The 20,756-nt window shown below is 53.0% G+C and overlaps 1 protein-coding gene across 1 annotated transcript in view; it reads right to left on the reverse strand.

Moving 5' to 3' along the window:
• SDK1 (sidekick cell adhesion molecule 1) overlaps positions 1–20,756 on the reverse strand; it is a 555,116-nt gene that overhangs the window by 196,170 nt on the left and 338,190 nt on the right. The window contains exon 5 of the mRNA XM_054572434.1: positions 5,832–5,965. Coding sequence (XP_054428409.1) covers positions 5,832–5,965 — 134 coding nt within the window. The remainder of the gene's footprint in view (positions 1–5,831; positions 5,966–20,756) is intronic.

Raw genomic sequence — 20,756 nt, forward strand, 5'->3', positions numbered from 1 at the left:
GAGGTCCTGGTGCTTCATGCACAAAGCTTTGTTTACTCTCGTAGGAAGCCCCATTCTGCCTGGCTGTCCCCTCCACTTGCTAATTCCAGGACCTGGGCAGCTTCCTGCTGGGGGCTCCAACCATCTCCACATGTGGCCTGGCCTCCATTGTCCCTACAGGGGAAGGGAAAGCCTGAAGCTGACACACTGGCTCTCAAATGCCCGGCCTGGAAATGACCCACTTCGCTCCGCTCACGTTTCACTGATCAGCCGCTTGGCCCCACACTGAGAAGGGGCTGGAAGGGCTTCCTGCTCCACGAGCAAGTGGCCTCTCTGTCATGTTATCAATCATCCAACATTATTTGTGATAAACTGCCGGCTGACGTAGCGTTTGGTTCCTGCCTTGTTTTGTAGACTGCAAGGGATTGGAAGCACCTCATGTATAAAGCGATTTATTTCCCAGTTATCAGAGTACCTCACGTTCTCCCTCCTGGATATTCAGAGCAGCTGGGTGTTTATGCCCTCAGATAACGTCTGTGTGACAGATTTGGGGGAGAGGGACAGGGGCCCAGCGAGAGGGGCAGCAGTGAGAAGAGCCCCCTGAAACCTGAGCATGCACAGATCTGAGTTTAGACAGAGCACAGGCGGGCGCCCAGAGAAGGGGCCCTGAGACCTGTATACGCCCCTCATTCCCCGGGAAACCTGTGTGCGCCCTGAGAGGCCCGCAGCCCAACCTGATGATCGCGGCTTTGGGAGACTGGGGATATCGGGCTAGCCCAAATTTGTTCAAACGTTGAGAGCAAATTACAATTCAGGGTTTAACCCAATTTCTTAAGACTTACCGAGGGTGAAATTAGGCTAAGTAAGTCACGAGAGGGACGAGGAAGCTTGGGATGAGAAGGGATTGGAATACGGTGCTAAGAACATGAACAGGCAACAGAAACAACCTAGTTTTGTCTTGTGGGGCGGAAGAGAATTATGGCCGCATTTATCTGTGATTGCCTTGGTCTTTTTTTTTTTTTTTTTTTTTAACTGAAGTCTCCTTCAGAAGCTCCAAAATCTCATTCACCAGCCCATACATGCTTACATTTTTGGGGTTCAGAAACAAAACGCGAACAGTGGCGTTTTTATTTATGCTTTGGAACTGAAGCCACAGGAAGGAAACTAACCTTCAACACCCTCACGCAGACGGGCCTATCAGTGAGATGGCAAGTCGTACCCCGTGTGCAAGGAGCTCCCAGGGAGACCCCAAATCGCTTTCCAAAGAGGTGGGCAGGTGCCCTCAGGACGTGCCCACGGGCACGACTCTGCCTTTGCCGGCCGCAAACGCCCGCGGCGTGGATGGCTGGACTGGGATGCGTCCTGGGGAGGAACGGTGGGCCTGAGTTGCTCAGAAAGCAAGCCCAGAGGCAGGACTCATGGCAGCTGACGCCATTGTCACCATGTGCTTGTCCTCAGCCGCAGGAGCAGCACAAACAATTCTTTACAGGCAATGCTGTAAAAATTTGCCCCAAACTAAACATCATTGGGAAGACCAAATAAAACATGGACTTCCATTCACAAAACATATGCTATGGGAGAGACGTGAACTAAGGATGGAATGCAACAGTCATGGTTAGCAAGATATGGAAGATACTGCTTATTTCATCTTTATCTCTTTCGTGTGAGAGCTTTATGCTTATCATTTTCGTACAACTAAATCTGCATGTGTTAGGGCTGCAGGCACAGGATGACGTATTGACGAGACCACAGCCCGTACTCAGCTCTCCCGGCCGCCTTCCGGGGAGGCCGGACCAGAGGGCCCGCGCCCTCACACAGCCCGCCCGGCAGCGCTGCAAGGCTGTGTGGCTGATGGCAGAGGCACTTCCTGCTGTGTCTCCGACACCCTGGTAGCCAAGTCCCAGGCGGCTGACGGAGCCAGAGCCGGATTCTAAGCTGGTCATTTAGGAAGCAGACAATGTCTCCAGGCTGGGTTTTAGTAAAACTTCAAACTGTTCCGATTGCTTTGGGAATCCAGCCCACGCCAGGGAACAGCTTAAAGGCGGATACCTGCCCCTCTCCATTTAATGTTAAAGGCACAAAGAAAATAAGCTAGGATTGCACCCCGGCGCACAAAAGCCACGTCTCACAAAGTCCTCTCAGATGGCTGTTCCCACACATCGTTCTCGGGAATCCACTTTCAGCTGCTGAACGTATATGAGGCCCACAGTGAAATTATCATTAGAGAGGACAAAAGAATGTTAAGTGGTCTTCAGAATTAAAAGCAAGGGCTTGTCAGCCTGAAGGAGGATCATTTGGAATGATACCCTATCCGCGAATGTTGTGTGAAGAGGAGACATTAAATGAAAGAGGTGAAAATAACAGGAGAGAGAGAGGCCGTTATTTCTTTTTTAATCTCCATTTCATCCCTAGGAGAGAATCTCATTACACTGGACGTGTGAACGTCGGGTCGGAATGATGAGCGCTGACGTGTGCGCAACGGGCTTTAAACAATAGCTGACTGACGCCCATACTGAATCCCTCTCATCTCCCAACTCTACCGCTTTTCTTTTCTGAAGAAGAAACTCTCATTCACGTATGAATTCAGTTCAGAAGATCTGATGCACCAAAGTTAACGCCACGGAAAGCCTTCAAAGTGAGGCCCGACGCCGGGTGACAGGTTTGTGAAGCTCGCCGGCTCAGGCCTCAGAATGGAAATGTCGCTTTCAGGCGAGCGGGCCATTTTTCTCTTCTGGTGCGTTTCTGAGCAGCGGGAGCCGACCATGAAACATTCACATAGGACGCTCCAACAGTCCCTGTGTCCTTAGCATCTGCTGGCCTCACGTCACCTGAAAACTTCAAAGTGAACCCCCCCAGCCCCCGAGATGGCAGCAAGCTTTCCCTGGGAGTGGGAGGAAGGGGCGCTAGAAAGGCGCCCCGCTTCCTGCGGCGACTGTCTGTGCGGAGCTCGCTGTTGTTCGCCTCCTTAACCAACCAGAAGGGGGAGACGCTCAGGGGTACAAACACCGTCTGCGAAACACGCACGAAGCACCCATTATGAGACAGCATTTCACTTCCAATTGTCACACGTGCAAAAAAATTATTTATTTTTACCTAAACCTTTTTTATCTTCTGCCTCCCAGGAGCTTCAAGTCCAGCCCAAACATTTAGCAAGGAAAAAGGCGGCGAGGGCTGAGCTCCAGGGCGCGGCTGTTTGGGAGAACACACGGCTCCCTCCTGTCAGCTGGGGGGTGGCCTGCCACTCGCTGCCAGATCTGGGACAGGGGTGGCTCCTGGGGGCTGCTCACTGTGGGGGAGGGGGGAATGTGTTACTGCAACAGGAAACAAGGCGGGGCCAGTGCACGGCCCTCCAGTTTTAACTTAATTATAGCGGAACCCACCAGGAGGTTGATTCCCAGTGCCTTCCATCCCGGTTGCGTTCACTATGTAAAGGTTCCCCACCTCCTGCTCCTGATGCCAAGGACTAATTTATCTTTGTTAAGTGAGAGTTGGGCTGTAATGTCTTTTGATTCTTCAGAAGTGCAGCTGGCAAGTTTTTAAAAATACACATCAATGTTGTTTGGTGTTTTGTTTTATCAATGCCCTCATCAGAGAAAAAAGACTTTCGAGTGGGAGGAACACACTGTGCCTCACCTGCAATGGCAGCTGGTCTGGGGCGCCGCACTCTGCGGCACAACCGGGGCGGGGCGGGGGGCGCCCTGGAGTCTCAGGGCCCGGCCGGCCGGGGCGCGCTGCGGGCGCTCCCACTGGAGGCCCGAAAAGGAGCAAGACTCATGTACAGTTCTGGGGTTTTCTGCAGATTTAGCACGACTTCTGATCTTCAGGGGTTTTCAAAGTAGAAGTTTTAGTGAGAAATGCATAGTTGGGTGCCATCTAACTTTTAGCTAAATCCACTATGTCAAAAGGAAGTTCTCCTAAGAATTAAAATAAGGCTGTTTCCTCAACTCCTTACTTCTTACATTTTCTTACTTCTCATCCATCCCAACAAAAAGCAAAGAATATATAAGGGAACAGATTGCAGGTTTTCTCCTAAGATGTGAAATACATCCCTCCATACCATCAACCTCCTTATATCTCTCAACGCATTTTACCTGGTGCCAATGAAAAGATACAAATATACAAAGGAATGAATTGCAAGGGAGTTAATTGTAATATTTATGAGCTGCTTCCAGTATACTTCCTGTTTGCAGTAGAAACTAAAATTATTTTAACAATTTGCACATTCCAATTATCGACTGCAGCGGCGTTGCGTTGGCACGCGACGTGCACGGTCCCCGCACGAGCTGTGTTTTCTACGGCTCGCAGCAGATGCCTGGACGCAGCTGCGGCATCGCTTCGGGCGGTCAGCGCCCCGTTAAACGAATATTTGTGCATCTAACAGACTGAATCCAATTTCCTTGTTTCTGACTCAAAATTGCACCAATCTGACCTATTATTATCCTGGTATGTATATTATAATTCAGTGCCGAATCAGATTTGCCAGACAGAATAAATGGCTCTAACTGTAAAACTTGAAAACCATTACAGTACTTACAATCTATTTGGTAATACAATCTCCATCCTTTATTGTCAATATTGAAAAAAATCTTGATAATTCACATTCATTTCTATTATGATTCTTGATTCAGGGGCTCCTTTAAATAACAGTGCATCACGCACTGACTGGCTTTATGAACCCCACACCTAATCAAGGGACGTGACTCTCCAAAGCACTGAACAGGCCATGCTGAAGGCTGACTGTGCACACTGTCTGTCGCCTGGAGACCAGGGTTCGGTTCCTTTCAAGGACTCATGGGGCAGACGGCGGGACGATGGCCGCTTGGGAGCCTTGCCAGGAACATGCCGGGCACATGAGAGAACACAGGTAATTCCCAGTCCCCTGCCCCCAGGTTTGCTGCAAACATTCACTCAGAAAATTCTACTAGAAACCACATGACCCTCAAGGACCACAAGCAAACATCACAATCCTATCCTATGAGCAAAACAAAACTTCTCAGACTACCTGAGGCAGGAGCCATTCCTTCAAGGTGTTCTTTAAAAAGATGAAATCTATTCATACACAGACAAATCCATTTAACTCGCTCTTGTATGACGTGGTCACAATATTTTGAAATGTATCACGGCCTTCTCTCTGCTCGCACTGCACTCCCCGCCATGAAGCCGCATGCAGCAAACATCTGGTGGCAGGCTGTCTGATCTGCACACTTTTCTCTCTCCTGGTTCAGAGCTCTTGCTTCTGGTCATTTCCCCTCTCCAGCAATTATCTCTGGTTAGCAGGATTTCGGGAGCCTTCTTTCAAAGGCCTTACATTTGAATTACGTTTCCTCAAACTAAAATGTCCTTAAGTAAACTGGACACCTACCTGTAATTTGTATGCATTCTTGACCTGATTCTGTTAAATCAGGTAGAAAAAAAAATCAGCTGATTGTGCTTAAGAAACACTGCTAATTTGAACAGAATTATATTAGTATTTATATTTTCTGAGGGATTTTTTATTAAATTAAAAGAACATGCCCTGTGCCTAACCTAGTCTCAAATGAGATTCACAGATACAATTCCTGTAAGTCAAAAGATGTTGTGTTGTTAGAAACAGTACATATTAACAGTGCACGGAAGCAAAAAAAAATATTTAAATTTCCCAAATTAGATTTTGCATTCAGAATTATGAGTTATATTCACATTTTCTGCCTATCATTTCACAGGAAGCAACCACTGACCTTAGATCGGTACTAAACTATAACCCTGGCACTAGGGAGGTAAGGCCTAGTGCTAAATGCCCCCATGAGGCCGCAATTGCTCAGTAAACCCGACTTCCCTGCTTTCAGGGCAGTCGGTAGGGTTTCAGAACTCACTGGCTACGCTCAGGAGAACAGGCGGGCTGGTCTTGTTCTCGCCGTTCCTCTCGTTGACGGCCTGTGCATAGTAGGCGCCCGCGTCACCTGCCGCCGCCGCCAGGATCACCAGCTGATTCTCCAGCGTGATGGCTCTGTTAGAGAAGGGACAGCGTTAGAGCCACTCTGAGGAACCTCTCATTTGTCAGACACATCAACTCACTAGGCCAACAGTGAAGGAAAGTCCCAAGGTTTTTTAAGGTCAAAAAAGGACCTGCAAGGGCAGAAATGAATCCACGGTCTGTCTTTAGGGACCTGGCAGCAGCCTCTCCAGCGTGGCTGAGCCGCTCCCACCGGCGGCAGGTCGGCGCCTCCAGGCCCCCTGTGTCTGCCCCGCACTCGGCTGGGGGGCGGCAGCATTCCAAGGCCCAGCCGCCTCTGGGAGCTGGTAAGAAAAAGAAGCTGGATGGGCTCCTGAAGAGCAGGCCCTCTCCCTTCAGGCAGGGTTGTTGGATCAGACACTGAGAAGGGAGGGCTGGGCCACCGAGACCTGGCCCAGGGCCGCCGGATCAGTGGAGTGGCCTCGCGGAGCCTCGCGTGTCTGTGTCCGGGCTGCGGGCAGCCCGGAGCGGCCGGGGCCATGCTTCTCCCAGAGCCGCGGGTCAGCCCAGGGCCGCACTCTTGCCCTGCACCAGCCCGCGTCCAGCGGGGCAAGAGCCTGTTGGTCGCCCCTGAATCCTTCTCACATATCCCTACTCTCCTGCGGAAAGGACCCTCTGCGGTGCCTTTGACCCACCTGCCTGCCCCTCTTTAGAAATGAGAAGACTGAGGGCCCGCGAGGCTAAGCTGTTTGCCTCTTTGCCGAGGTAACTCAGCGAGGGAGCAACGCAGGAGTGGGGAGCAGGTCCTCTCACACGGACCCTGGTGCCCTGCCAACAGGGACACACACGGACTCTCACCTGGTGACTTGCTTAAAGGAAGAAGAAAAACAATAAAGACACGGCTTCCATAAATCCAAGCAGCTTTTAGTTAAAATGCGCCCCCCGGACCCTGTGAGCATGCTGGGCTCTGCGTTCTTTTTATGAGCTAAGGAGCTGGGGAAAGTACAATTTGTTGACAACAAAAACACCAAGGCGAGCGAACTTCTCTTGGGCTGCTGAGTTGGGCTCTGAGAGCGAGACACATTCCCAGCACCAGACGTCACTCAGCCGTCACTCAGCCTATGTGGGCTCCTGCTTCCCGCTCCTGGGCAATGCCCACTGGCGAGGCCATGCTCCTCCACAGAGTGGGGTTGGTTTGTTGGCGTTTAAATTCCGCAGAGTCGCAGGTCTCCCGTGTGCAGGTGAACAAAGATCTCTGTTCTAGTAACGTAAACCACAAAAACTCCTCCTGGGGAGTTTGGGTATAGTAATCTTTTTCTTCCTACTCCCTTTAGGAGAGCTTTTCCCAAACCCTCGACTTTTGCATGTTGTACCCACTTGTCGCGAGGAGGTGCTGCTCATCCAGGGTTTCCCAGGAGCTGCCAGTGGCAGGTCTCTATGGCTCACTCAGCTCATTTCCCATTTAAGAAAATGTCTTTGTTATACAGTTTTCAATTTTTAGTCCCATAAAAATGTTTTTAAAAAGTTTTACTATAACATTTATGACTCCTTTATAGATTCCCTTAGAGAACCATAGAAATTATTCCATTTCACTTTAGTCCATGTTATACTGGTACCTAAAATTAAATATGAATATTTATTACACATGAAGTTACACATTTAATACCATGATTTAAAAACAGTAACTTTTTTCTTTAACATCTGATTTTTGCCTTAGTGATTTCAAATATGCCTATTATTTCTCAGAACTTTTCTCCAAAAATATCCATTAATTCTCTATATTCTATGGTGTTGTTTCAAGGGTACTGAAAATTTAACAGTACATAAAGAATAAAAATATTAAATATTCAAATTTACATTTATTATCATTTATATCTTTAAGCTAATTCTTCTTTTAGTTTTTAATTTCTGTACCAGTTTAAGTCAAAACTCATGAAGAAAACTTATCTACTGCCAAAAACACACCACAAAAATGCCCAAACTTTGGAGAACAGACTTATAAGGATCAATTCCCCAGAAAACTGACCTATGTGACCACCCAACTCTTTCTGAACACAGTATTCTATTAAGAAAACCGATTTTAAAATGAAAGTTAGAATACTTTCATCTTAATTTTAAACTCTGACAAGGGCTGCAACGCGTAAGCGGGGAGGAGCCTCTGGCGGCCCGTCCCCCGGAGGCGGCCCGCTGCCTGCGCCAGGTTTGGATCCTGACCTCAGAGGACGGTGACGGCGCTCCAGCCACACCCGAGAAAACAAGGAATTGGTCGGGGACCCGCCTTGGCCCAGCTGGACGGGAGGGACCAGGCTTCTCCCTCCGTGGGGAGCCAGCCAGGAAACACCAGCCCGGGACTGCCGGGAGCCCCTCCGTGGGACCCGGGGCCCCAGGGAAGGCAGGGTGCGCACGGAGGCAGAGGGAAGGACTGAGTTTCGAGCGGCAGGCCGAGGAGAGCAGAGCCAAAGGGCGGCGGCGGCCAAGGAAGCCGAGCCACCCTGTCACGCAGCGCGCGGCCCCAAAGCGCCAGGGCGGGGCCAGGGCGGCCCAGGCTGGGGCTCAACGCAGCTTCAGTCCCGCGTCCCGCCATTCTGAGCGGCGCTGTGGTGCGGAGACCTGCCCTGGTCAGAGCCCCTCCTGCTGATCCGACCTTCTTACTGGTGTTAAGAGGGGAGGCCCATGGGAGCCCTGGGGACTGCACTCGGCCTGGGGCGGCCCACCGAGCCCGTTAGGCTCACCAGAGTGCGGGCGGGGCTTCCACTCCGTGGTCGGGGTTGGGCTTCTCACCCCCCACGAGACATGGGCAAGGACGCACGTCGTCCCCGGCGCTCGTGGCCATGCCATGACCACGCGGGGCCGGCCTCAGCCTGGCGCTGATGGTGTCAGGGGCAGGACAGAGACCCCGGTCCTGACAGCCTGACGGTCCGCAAGCCGCCGCAGCCCGCCCGTCTGCGGCCGCCCGGCCTCTGGAGCGAGCGCCCTTTGCTCTGGGTTCCGCTCGCTGGGGTTTCTGTCGCTAGAGGTGAAACGCATCCTGACACACATTCAAACAGCACGTGCGATACCATCCCTTTGGGGTGAAAATGATAAAAATGTATGCATCCCTTGTGCATAGAAAACTGGTATTATACATGTGTTTCAGTAGATACGTGTATACATAAAACGTTAACAGGGGTTAGCTCTGAGTGGAAAGATGAGTTTTTGTTTTTGATTCCTGTACTGTAAATATTTTTCCACAATAAATTAGTGTCACTTTTGTTATCAGAATAACAATTTTCAAAATGAACACAAGGGCATGTTAAGTAATTATGTTAGCAAAGTTTAATACTTCGCCCAGAATATGAACTCCATGGCTTTATTATAACATAATTCCAAAGTACTAATTTAAAACTTACACTGACTTTACAGAAGAATAACATAAAAGCCAGAGAGAGTTTACCATATTTTAACTTTACTAAAATAAATGTAAGTATGGTTTTATGCAAAATTATTTTCTTAGTCTTCCCCATCTTAATTCTAATTTTCCAAGTGAAATCTTATACCTGTAACTTCTAATTCCATGGGATGATAATAAAGAAGAAGATAAATAAATACAAGAGCTTAGGCCAATGGGGTAAAAGGCAGCGAGAAGCGCGGGAAAGCGGAGGCCGGGTCCTGACGGCCGGGATGCACCCCCGCTCAGTGCAGGCGCGGGGAGGGCCCCGAGGCCCGGCTGTCAGCTGCGTGCGGAGAAGGCACCGCTGCCGCCGCCGAGCGAGAGGGCTAATTCGCCGGGGCGCCCTCCAAGAGCTTTGGGTTCCCACCCAGTTCTTCCAGCACTTTTTTGACGCAGGGAGCAAAATTAGAAGTCTCTATTTCAGAAAAGATGAGACCTTGGAGGAGCTGCCTAGGGTCTTCCGCCATCGGCGCGGACCGAAGACCCCCTGGAAGGTGGGGCTCGCAAGCGCCGTATGGGGCTGGGGGGAGCAGCTGGGAGACCGGCAGCGAGCTTCCTGCCGCACTTGAGGGGCCCAGGCGCGCCCTGCGCCATCCCGAACACCTGCTGTCAGAGAGAGGACGCTGACGTTAATTCTAGAAGTGCCGTATTTATGATGGATGGAAACAGCTCAAGACCAGGAAGGAAAAGTATGGGTATATGTTCAACAGGATCACCATGGCAACAGGACAAGGCAACTGCACTCACTACTTAGGCATCAACAGTGTGAGACCCCGGGCCTGACTCGGCGTGGAGGGACACATACCTGCACCAGGAGCCCTCTGCCCGAGTCCCATGTAGCTTCCCCTTGGTAGGTGTAAACACTAGGAGGAGGAACAGGAAACCCTTGAATAACTTCCCCTGAGTGTGGCCGCGGGCCCGCAGGCTTCCGCGGAGCCTCACCCCCGCGGTGCCGCCTTGCTTGGTTTTCAGGAAAAGGTCCATTTCTTTAGTCATTACTAAGTATTTTGATCTTTGACACTTTAAACACAAACCAGGATGACAACATACACATTAATTTATACATTATAATGAAAATTCAGTAAAAGGTTCAGTACAATGACTTTGCCCATAAAATATGAAAGTATACTTGGGGCTGTGGTTTTACTACACAAATATTAAAGTGGCATTCGATTCGTTTCAATGGATGTTCAAGTATGTTTAAAAAAATCAATGCAGAAAAATGTAGAATATTCGTTTTTAAGCCCTTAAAAAAAACCAACAAAACCCTGTAAAATGTGCTCCATTGTAATTAAATAACTTTTTCATGGGTTGGTTATAAGGTTTAGTGTTTTGAACATAATCTGGATCTCGAGCCTCACAGTTTAACCCAAGTTTAGGGCAGACAACTTCAAAGTCGACACGCTCCCCTCCCTTGTGCTCTGATAAGAATTAGCACTGCCTCCCGGGCTTGGGTGGACGCAGAACCTCTGGGTGCTCAGTGAGGGGCAGCGCCAGAGTGATGTGCTGCCTCCGTCACGGAGGAAACACTTGCGCTGCCTGTGGGCTCTGGGTCCAGGGAAGGGCTGCAGAGCAAGTGAAGGAGATTCCGGGAAACCTGTTTCTCAAAACTTCACCCCACCGGAAGTGATGAGTTGGGTTGTGTTCAGGAATGGAATCCAGGCGGGCTCGGCACGCACGGCGGGAAGTGGGGTGACCGGGACTGCGGCTCAGCGCCATGGACTGCGGGTGCAGCAGGCTCTGGGGACAAGCCAGGGGTCAAGTCTGAGAGCTGTGGCTACCCCGTGAGAGGCGCGCAGCCCACGGTGGGAGAAAGACCACAGGTGACCAGAGGGAAAACACTACTAGAGACGGGCGAGGGCCATTCAAGCCCTTGTGGCCCAGGCCTGTGTAACATGTCCACTGAGTCCCTGCAGGGGCTTTTGATAGGGCACGTGTAGTTAGTTCCATAATGGCAAATGTATAGAAAAACAGATTACATTCATAGATAAATTCTCCTTCAAATCTAATTCTTCTATTTGAACTTAACTGTCAACTCCTAGTTACAAATAAAATGGGACTAAGTTAAAGGGCGGGGTTTCTAAAGTGATAACTCGCTTAGAATTGTTTGGATGTGAAATAGATTCGGATAAAGACGTGCTCTGCCTTATACACAACCGAACCCCAGTGTTCACACACCGAGCCTGATACGCAGCGCATGGCCGGTGACTGCGTGTTGGACGGACGAAGGGGACATTCAGCTGCCCGCATCCACAGGTTCGCTCTGGCAGTTCCTTTCCGAGCTTGCAGCTATTGGGTTGGCCAAAAAGTGTGTTATGTTTTTTTCTGTAAGATGGCTCTAGTGGTGCTTAGTTATCTTTAATTTCATTTGAAACAATTTCGTTAGATTGTATTGTGACAGCTGTCATATCAGTATGCCTTAAAATTTTTTATCAAAATTGGTAAATTTTAATATTGAAGATGGAAGAAGATAAGTAATATTTTCAGAGTATTATACTTTATTATTTCAAGAAAGGTAAAAATGTAACAAACACAAAAAAAGCTTTTGCAGTGTATGGAGAAGATGCTGTAACTGATTGAATGTGTCAAAAGTGGTTTGCTAAGTTTCTTGGTACTATTGACATTTTAGTGAATTAATTCCTTGCTGTGGGGGTATCATATGCATTGGAAGGTGTTTAGCAGCACCCCTGACCTCTCCCCATCAGAAGCCAACAGTGGGAGATGGCCAACATACTCAAAATATTCAAATCAATAAAGTTAGCAGTGAAAATGAAAAAATGTGCTTTTATTTTATGGGAAACATGGAGTGGGCTTTTGGGCCACCCTGGTACACTCCGGAGTCAGAGCCCAGGCCGGGAGAGGAGCAACGGGCCCTCCAGCCGGCCTGCTCAGAGCGCCTGCTCTGTGCGCGGCGTGGGGCGTGGCGGGGTGCGGGAGAGAGGGCATGGCACCCAGGGAGCTGGTTCCCTGGGAAGGAAGTGTTCAAAGACGTAAGAAGGAAACCGATTGTGGTATCAAGTCTCCAGCGCGTGAGGCCAGCCTACATGCTTCACAGAATTTCAGAGAAGGCGGCTGCCTTGTCACAGAACATGTGGCTCTGACCCCAGGCATCCTCCTGGTGGCAGCTTCTTGAAAACTCAACCTCGGAGGAGAGGTCAGATAAGACAGACAGGCCTGGCTCTCTAACCCAGGACGCCTGTGAGGGTTCAGGAGGCGGAGCACTGCTCTGGGAAGTGACCTGGGAGGAAACGGCACAGTCGCTTCTGCTGACCCTCTGCCCGGCTCTGGCCTCCCACCGGAGCTCTGGGCACCCGACCGAGCCCCCGGGGGCCTGCCTGGGGCCTCCCCGCTGCCCTCTGTGGGCGTGGGCACTGGGGGAGCCCGTTGGCGAGGCTGACAGAGGCAGAGAGGGGACTGCAGTGCATCGTGGGGAGAGCCGAGAGGGACGCCCCTCCTGGGTGCGCACTGTCTCTCTGCACTAGAGCAGAAAGGGGATCAGAGCCCAGCGGGCGTTCGCCTGTCCACAACCAGCTCCTGGGAGCCCAGGCAGAGCGCGCTACACTCTGAAGTGCTCCACTGAGAAGACACCCCCTCCTTGGTCTGGAGACGAGCACAGACGGCAGGAAGTAGCGCCTCAGAGGACCCGGAGAAGTTGCCACAGCCTTTCGTGTTATTGCACCTTGGTTGGGGCGGGGGGCGCAGGACGGATCAGAGCTGGCCCCGCCTCTGCTCCTCAGTGTCATTTCGTGGGGTTGCCCCTGTGAAACAGGGGTGGTGGCACTTCCACCAAAAGGACCCCTACGGGGCACGAGTCAGGTGGTGACGTGACAGAAGTTGGCACACCGGGGTCCCCGTGGCGTCTGCTGAACCTGAGCCGGCTCCTTGCTGGGGTCGATGGTGTCAACTGTCCTCTTTTGGGGGCTAACAATCAAATCCTTTCTAGAGTTTTAGTACATTGATGTCCATACAGACAAACACTGCCAGATCACTGAATTGTCAGATGAAAGTCATACAATGACCTGCAGTTGCTTCTCTTTGCAACAAGGCCACCTGCTCAGGGGCCAAGTGTGATGACTTAGCAAACAGGCCAGGGACGTCCATCCAGCTGACAACGAGCCACAGAGCCCACCTTCTGCGGCGCTGCTGCTGGGAAACCCCAGCCCCTTCTCCGCACGGCCCACATGCCGTCGGCTGTCACCCCCTCCAGGAGAGCTGCTCCCAACAGGAGGCTGGGGGAGGGATGACGCAATCACAGGGCGACTCGGTAGGACTCGTAAAGGGTTATTTCATCAGGGATTTTGCCCAGAAGAAATGTATTTACTTAGAGTGGTGTTGCTTCAATCCTCTAGCTAGTTTTAAAAGGCACTTAGTGAGTCTGCAGCCAGCCAGGGGCCTTAGGCCACTTTTGCGGCTGCGCCGGGGCCGGGCACGCCAGCCTGTGCTGTGCTCCGGGGCAGCAGAGCCTGCGGGGAGGCGAAGGCTGGGCCCAGGTTTGGCCATGAAAGCGGTGAGCCAAGCTTCCTCTCTGCGAAAAAAATTTTTAACGTAAAGGAAACAAGACTTTATAAAAATGTGCGGAACACATGTGTTTACGTCTTTATGCCCTTAAGTGGTGGAACTTCCCCAGAGTCTGAAATCCACTCAATTTAGAAACCATTAAAAAAGATGACAGAACAGATGGGCACCATGAGAGCCGCTCCACGGGGGCGGGGGCGCGGTGCGGGAGTCCTGTCCCTGGGGCTCTCTGAAAGCGGCCAACGAGCCCGAAATAAATTCATTTGCATATAATACAATAAAAACAATGTGTAATTCAGCCAAAAATGGAGTGCTGTAGAGCTTCCCCGGATGGAAGGAGGAGCGGGAGCGGGGCAGCTGTCCCTCTGCCGGACGCAGAGCGCCGGGGAGCAGCCCCCGGGACCACTCTGCCACTCCCAGGCCGGGCGGCAGGCGGCCTGGGTACGCCATCCCCGTGCAGCAGGCCCACCAGGTCTCAGCACCAGCCCACCCCCCACGTCCTGGTCTCTCCTGAGCATGGCGCTCAGATGCCTTCTTCCCTCCTGCAGGGGACGGGGTGCTGGGCCGAGCGGCTGCCGGCCCCGCGCAGCGCTGTGTGCAGGGCGAGGCCTCCCGCAGCGGCGAGTGCGGGAGATGGTGCGTGAGGGAGCTGGCCTCTGACCGCAAGCAGCGGCAGGCTCAGCGTCAGTTCCTCTTCAAAGGAATGTGGTTATTACAAAGGGGTCTGCTCTCTATCTTGCTCTTCAATCACTGAGCGACGTAGCTGTGCCTGTGGAGCCAGAAGCACCAGTCTGGCCACGGCCGCCCTGGTCTCGAGTGTGACAGCTGGTCTGCAGGGACACTGGGCCTTCTCGCCGGGCCTGCCACATGCTCGCTCCCCCAACTACAGAAGAGAGTGCCCTGCTTGAGAGCAAGCTCCGTCAACAACAAGGGTGAAAGCAAGAGGGAAGCTCAGCTCTCCTTGCACGACTTTCCTCCTGGAACAAGGATGGCAGCCAGTGTGTCTGTGCGGCTCTCTGCTTTACTGGATGCCATGGTCCGGCCGCGGCCATGCACGGCTCCGGCAGACAAATGCAGGGAAACGGGGGAGGGTTCAGCAGAAAGAAACTAATTTATGAACAGGCGGAAAGTCACTTAAAACTCTGGCATATGGGGTGGGCTAGCATGCTTCTCGCTAGCTGTGAGATGAACGGGCGTTCCAGGAAGAGGAGCCCCGACCGTGCCCCGCTGGGCTGGGGTCAGCAGGCCAGGCACCGCTGACACCTGCGCTCGGAGCTGTTCCAAAGGCGCTGACCAGCGAGTGCGTCCGGCTGCACTGTCTGCCGCGGCTGGGGGCCACCACTGGAATGATTTCGGAGTCCGACAGGCTCTCCACGATCCGCCACAGCAGGTGTGAGCGTGCTTGCTTCGTACGCACCTCCCTGAGGACGGGCCTTCCAGCTGCTCCCCCGTCAGCTGGCGCCCGGGGGCCACGTGTGGTCCGCAGAAGCAGTGCCGAACCTCTTTTTCACTCTCCTCCCCTGCGAAGCTTCTGCTCTGCCCTCCTCGCAGGAACAACAGAACTCACTTTTCTAGCACTTTCTAGGGGCCTGCCACGGTACTGGTCACCCTGCACGCATTGCTGCCTCAGGCCCTCACAAGGAGCGGTGGCCGGGACCAAGGACAGGACGGAGATGCCTGCCGTTCCCGGCCGTGTGCACCGACACGTGGCCTAGGGCCGCGCTGTCGTGGGAGGAGGAGGCCCCCATTCTCGGTGTTGGTGCGAGAAACGAACGAGACGACACGCGGAAACTGGGAGCATGACCCCGGCCAGGGCCTCAGGAGCGGCAGGCTGCGGCCGCCGCGCCCATCTCACAGGCAGGGACAGAGCCTGCCAGTGCGGAGCAGCTTCCCAAAGACAGCGGGACAATCGAGACTCTAGTTCAGCGCCCTCTCCATGCCCACCCCAAAGGCAGCACTGTCCCCCCAGGCCCCGGGCCCTCTCTGTGCCCCGTCCCTCTCCCCAGGCCCCGTCATGCCAGAACAGCACTTGAGGCAAAGCAGGCATGGGTTCAACAGTGGGGCGTCCACGGCCTCCATCTCTGCCTGCCTGTCTGTCCCCCTGCCTCCCCGGTCTGTCCTTCCCGGTCTCTCTCCCGCCTTCGCATCTCTCTCTTTCCCCCTCCCTCATCCCACTTTTCTGGGACCCTGGTCTGGTCCCCCAGTGGCGAGGACAGTGCCTGACTGACGGCAGTGACCGCGGTACTGGCGGTGCCGAGGGCGGTGCTGTGGCCCTACAGGCCTGGTGACCTGCGTGTGACGTCACCTGCAGGACACCGTCCCCGCAACATGGCGGGTCTCGCCCGGGCGCCCGTGCGTCCCCAGGTTTACGCGCTGGCGGTGGCTCCCTCGCCTCTCCCAGCAGGACCCCCAAAGCAGGCCCCCAGCCCCTGCTGCGCACGCCCCCTCCCACAGGCCAGGGCCTCGCGCCGGCTCGCGAGAGGCAGAAGCAGGAGGCTTGGCGTCGGCTGCGGAGATTAGCAAACAGTTTTTCCTTTGGAGATAGTAATGTCTTTTTTCTTAAGAATTATGAACTTTGGACTTTCCTGGAAAAAATTCTTATAATACCCTTTGTTTGAAACATTAAGATGTGTCTAAAAAGAGAAAATACAGAGGCAGCTTCAGATTCTCTTGGGTGAGTGGTGGCCTGCCCTAAATGCAGCCATAAATAATTTAAAGAGGACCATTTGGGGAAAGTCAAAGTATATTGAAAACATTATTAGCCACGGTGATGGGCCTAGAAGGCCTGGGCGGGGCCCGCGTGGAGGAAATATCGCTCCTGTGCCCGGACGCCCCACCTGAGAGTAAGAGGAGAAAGATGTATAAACACGGAGAAAAAGGTGACAGCCAGGTTCCCCAACTGTCCCCCTCCCCAGTGTCGTGGGTGACCCTGCTGTTTGTTTCCATGACAAACGGCGCAGTCACACACCACTAATTGCCCATCCGTCTTCCGGGGGAGCTGCGCGGCGGGCCCCCCCTCTGCCCGCGGCCCCAGGCCATGCTTCTCGCCGGGCAGCCGACGTGTGCCACGCGCAGGGTGTAAACGGCGCTCCGGCCCAAGGGGATTAGAAGGAGCCGGGCACCACACTGGGCAGAATGAAAAACCACGGCCAACCACCCGCCAGAGTTGCCCGAGGGTCAAGACCTTGCAAGGCCCTGCTGGGGATGTCACTCCGTCCAGAGGAAGGCACACAGGTGAGCGTCCTGGGTCTGTGTGGCCCAGCTCTTAGACAGGATGAGGGCCTGTTCAGGGCATGTGGAATCGACAGGAAGAAGGTCCCATAGCCTCCACGGGGGAAGAGTTAGACAAGCGTCGTTATGGCCACACAGCAGAATACCACGCAAGTGACAGGAAGGGCCGGCTGACATGTGCAACTGGGGTGCACCTCGAGGGCATCAGGCTGAGGCAGAAAAGCCGGCCTCAAAGGTTGCACCCCGTGCAGTTCCACGGACACCACTTGGAATGACAAATGACAGAGAGTGGCTGCAGGTTGGAACGTTGTGGGGAGGAAGGTGGGTGTGTGCACACACGGTGGCAGGTTGGAGGTCTGAGGCGGGGGCACCGCTGCGTCTGGACAGCAGCGGTGGGAACACGCGTCCACATGTGCTGACACGTCAGAGTCACACGCGTGGCACCAAGGCCAGCCTCCTGGTCTCGGCAGCGTGTGGAGTCACACAGACTCACCACCGGGCGAACGGCACACGGGGCCTCTCTGAATGGTCTTTAGAGATTTCTGTGAATGTGTAATTATTTTAAAACCAAACATTTTAGAAAAAAGAGAAGGAAAAAAAAGGCCAGAAAAAAGAAAAAGAAGGAACAGTCCCCGCTCACTCTGTGGGGACGGAGCAGTCTGGAAATTCACACCAGCCTATTGTTGTACCCTCCTGGGCGCACCTGCGGGCCAGCGGGAGCTCTGGCTGCTGCTTCTGGGAGCGGTGGGAGCTGGAGCCTAGAGCTGAGTGAAGGAGCGCGGCAGGGCTCGCGGCAGGAAGCGGGGACAGAGGACCCAGGCCGAGGCGCTAAGTGTAGAGGCCTGGAGACAGGACAGGCAGGGTGTGCTACCGGGGTCAAAGGGAGCCCAGGAGGCAAGGGCAGGCTTGAGGGGGTGCACGGACGGATAGAGCTGGGAGCAGCTGCGTCATCCGGAACTTTCCAGGCCTTGCTCAGAGGTCCTCGTCCTGGGGAGGCCCTCGCCCTGGGGAGGCCCTGCAGTCACGGTTCCCAGGCACCCTCTCCTGCTTCAGTCAAGCTTGAAGATCAGACCCTTGGGGCTGAGGAGGGACAAGGGAGATGGGGGGTTGACCGCACATTGACAATCTACCAGGAAAGTAATGAAGTATATGAACGTAGCTGTAAGAACTCAAAATACATAGCTGAGGTCAGTTAGTGTGTTTAAAATAGAAAAAGGATTAAACAATACAGTAGACTCTAAGGGTCATAGAATAGGAATTTATGCTTTTAATTATAACCTTGAAGTGATATTGAAAAAAGAATAAATTATATGCACCATGCTCCAAAGAAAAGTAGAGACATATTAGAAAAGTTTTCATTAAAGCCACCACAAAGGGAAAAAAGGTTATGGTGATAAAAGATTACTTTCAGCTATTAAAAGAAAAAAGCCTGTAATATGAAATAGCTAATTATACAATAAGGCCTAATAACTGAAAGAGCAGTGTGTCTAATTTTATCATCCACACCTGTGTCCCCCTTTGCTGGAAGCCTGTCAGCCTGCGAGGGCGAGTCTCCCCGTGCCCTGGGGCGCCTTACGGACGCTCCTCGACTCACGGCAGGGTCGCGCCCCAGCCAACCCGCTGCCAGCTGCGGACGCACAGGACACTGCGCCGCGGAGGGGGCTGCGGGCCCTCACGGCAGCGGGGCTCCCTGGGAGCTGTGGGTCACTCACACTGTCCAGCATCACCTGTCAACAGCCCAGGACAAGATCAAGATTCAAAAGTTGAGCAGTGTTTTTACCAAATGTGAATCAGTTTCACACCATCATAAAGTCGAAAAGTCATGAGTGAAACCATCGTTAAGTCGAGGACTGCCTGTCGTAAAATAAAAGGAATTTGCCAAAGGCCATGTCTGGCTGCGCACATACCTGAGTTTGGTGCACCTCCCTCAGGGTACAGGGAACTCAGGGGCGGTAAGAAAAGTGAGGTGCAGGGCGGTAGCCCCCCAGAGCCAGGGGCTGAGGCGGGGACGCAGCCGCGCCCAGAGCCGGCTCTGCCACCTGCTGGCCCACCTGGGCTTCCGACGCGCCCCTGTGGTGATAAGGCATCGTGGGGGGACAGAGGAGTTAGCTTTCCGACGCAGGGGCAAGGCGCGGCGCAGAAAACCTGAACATCTGGCATGTGGCTGTGGAGCCAGCAGCACGTGGCTATAAAGAAAGAGAATGTAACTCGCAGAGTGAAGGGCACATCGGTGTAGCTAGATGTCGCCGCCCCCAAGTCACAGGAAGCAAGGCTCAGAAATGTCCTTATTCAGGTACCAAGCTGGCAGGGAGTCACTAGAAGGAGAGCTAATAAGGTAAGAGAAGAGAATGGCTGCGTCCCTCACAGGGTCAGGCGCGCAGGCTGGAGGCCTGGTAGCACAGCTCGCCGCCGGGGCGGGGAGGGGAAGCCGGCCGACCGCAGCCCGCGCTGCGGAGTGGCGCCAGGGTCCAGCCGAGGAACGTCAGGCTTCCCTGGCGTGCACTTGGAGGAGTCTAAAGCGATAAATAGTTCTGGGAAAGATATTTTGTTCCATCTCATAGAGACAAGAAACCAAAACTTCATCTACAAAAGGAACGAAGAAAAGGGTAGAATGAGCTGGAAAACGCAAGAGCCAAGCACCCATGCTACAGTGACTTAGCGAATGTTAAAGTAGATACCGAAACAGATGGTCCCGACTTTGCCCTTCCGAAGACCTCGTGCTCAGACAAGGCTAAGGGAGGGTGTGGGCTACCTCCGCCAGCGTCAGCATAAACAGGGCCCTACCCGTCGCTGTGCCCACGTGCGAGAAGCCAGGGAGGCCCCACGAGGCTCAGGGGAAACAAAGAGGCGCCGCACCTCCGCGGGAGAGGGTGATCGGATCACAGAGACAGCGTTTCTTTCTAGATTTAGCTGCAAAGTAACAAAATACTAAAGAACATGCCGGTTGGACTTTCTAAAAATTCACAATGAATACTTTTCAAGTTTGTAAAAAAATTAAAAAGTAAAAAAAAAACCCAAAATTGTTTTAAAAAGGAGAATAAAAATGAGGGACGTATCCTAGTAGTTAGCAAGTGACATTAAATCCATACATACTATTATAAATAATTACTGAATAATAAATAATTGATAGAGAAAAGATTAATTTTCCTTACAGGGGAATCCAAATTAATAAATGTAGAAGTAATGAGGAAAATAAAAACTATCACCATTAGAAGTCCACCGAGGTCATTGTGGCAGGAAGACCCACCCCAGGACCGCGAGAGTCCGTGAGCGAACTCTGGGAGAAACAGGACGGCCGCGCAGCCTCGGCGCATCTCCTGGGCACGTGCCAGCGGTCTGCAGGGGCGGCGTGTCCGGGCCACAGGCGCTGAGGTCCCTTCTCCCAAGCAGGCGGGATGCACTTGCCCTCCCCTTGCACGTGGGCTGGACTCAGGGCCAGCTTCTAGGAGTGGGACATGGAAGAGGAAAAGCAGCGGCTTCACAGTGACAGACCGGGCTGACACCACCTTGACCGCGTGAGCAAGGCCAACGTCACCGGTCATCAGTGACGCTGCTGTCGGGGGCCCCTGACAGGATGTGACGAGAAGTGCACCTCCCTGGGACTGTCCCCCCGAGTCTATAAGCTCAGCCTGGCCATGGGGGACCTCAGGCGAGCCCGAGCTGCGGACA

Source organism: Pteronotus mesoamericanus, unplaced genomic scaffold (assembly GCF_021234165.1).
Source record: "Pteronotus mesoamericanus isolate MK-2021 breed Mesoamerican mustached bat unplaced genomic scaffold, CSHL_Meso_final contig_1, whole genome shotgun sequence".
NCBI lineage: Eukaryota > Metazoa > Chordata > Mammalia > Chiroptera > Mormoopidae > Pteronotus > Pteronotus mesoamericanus.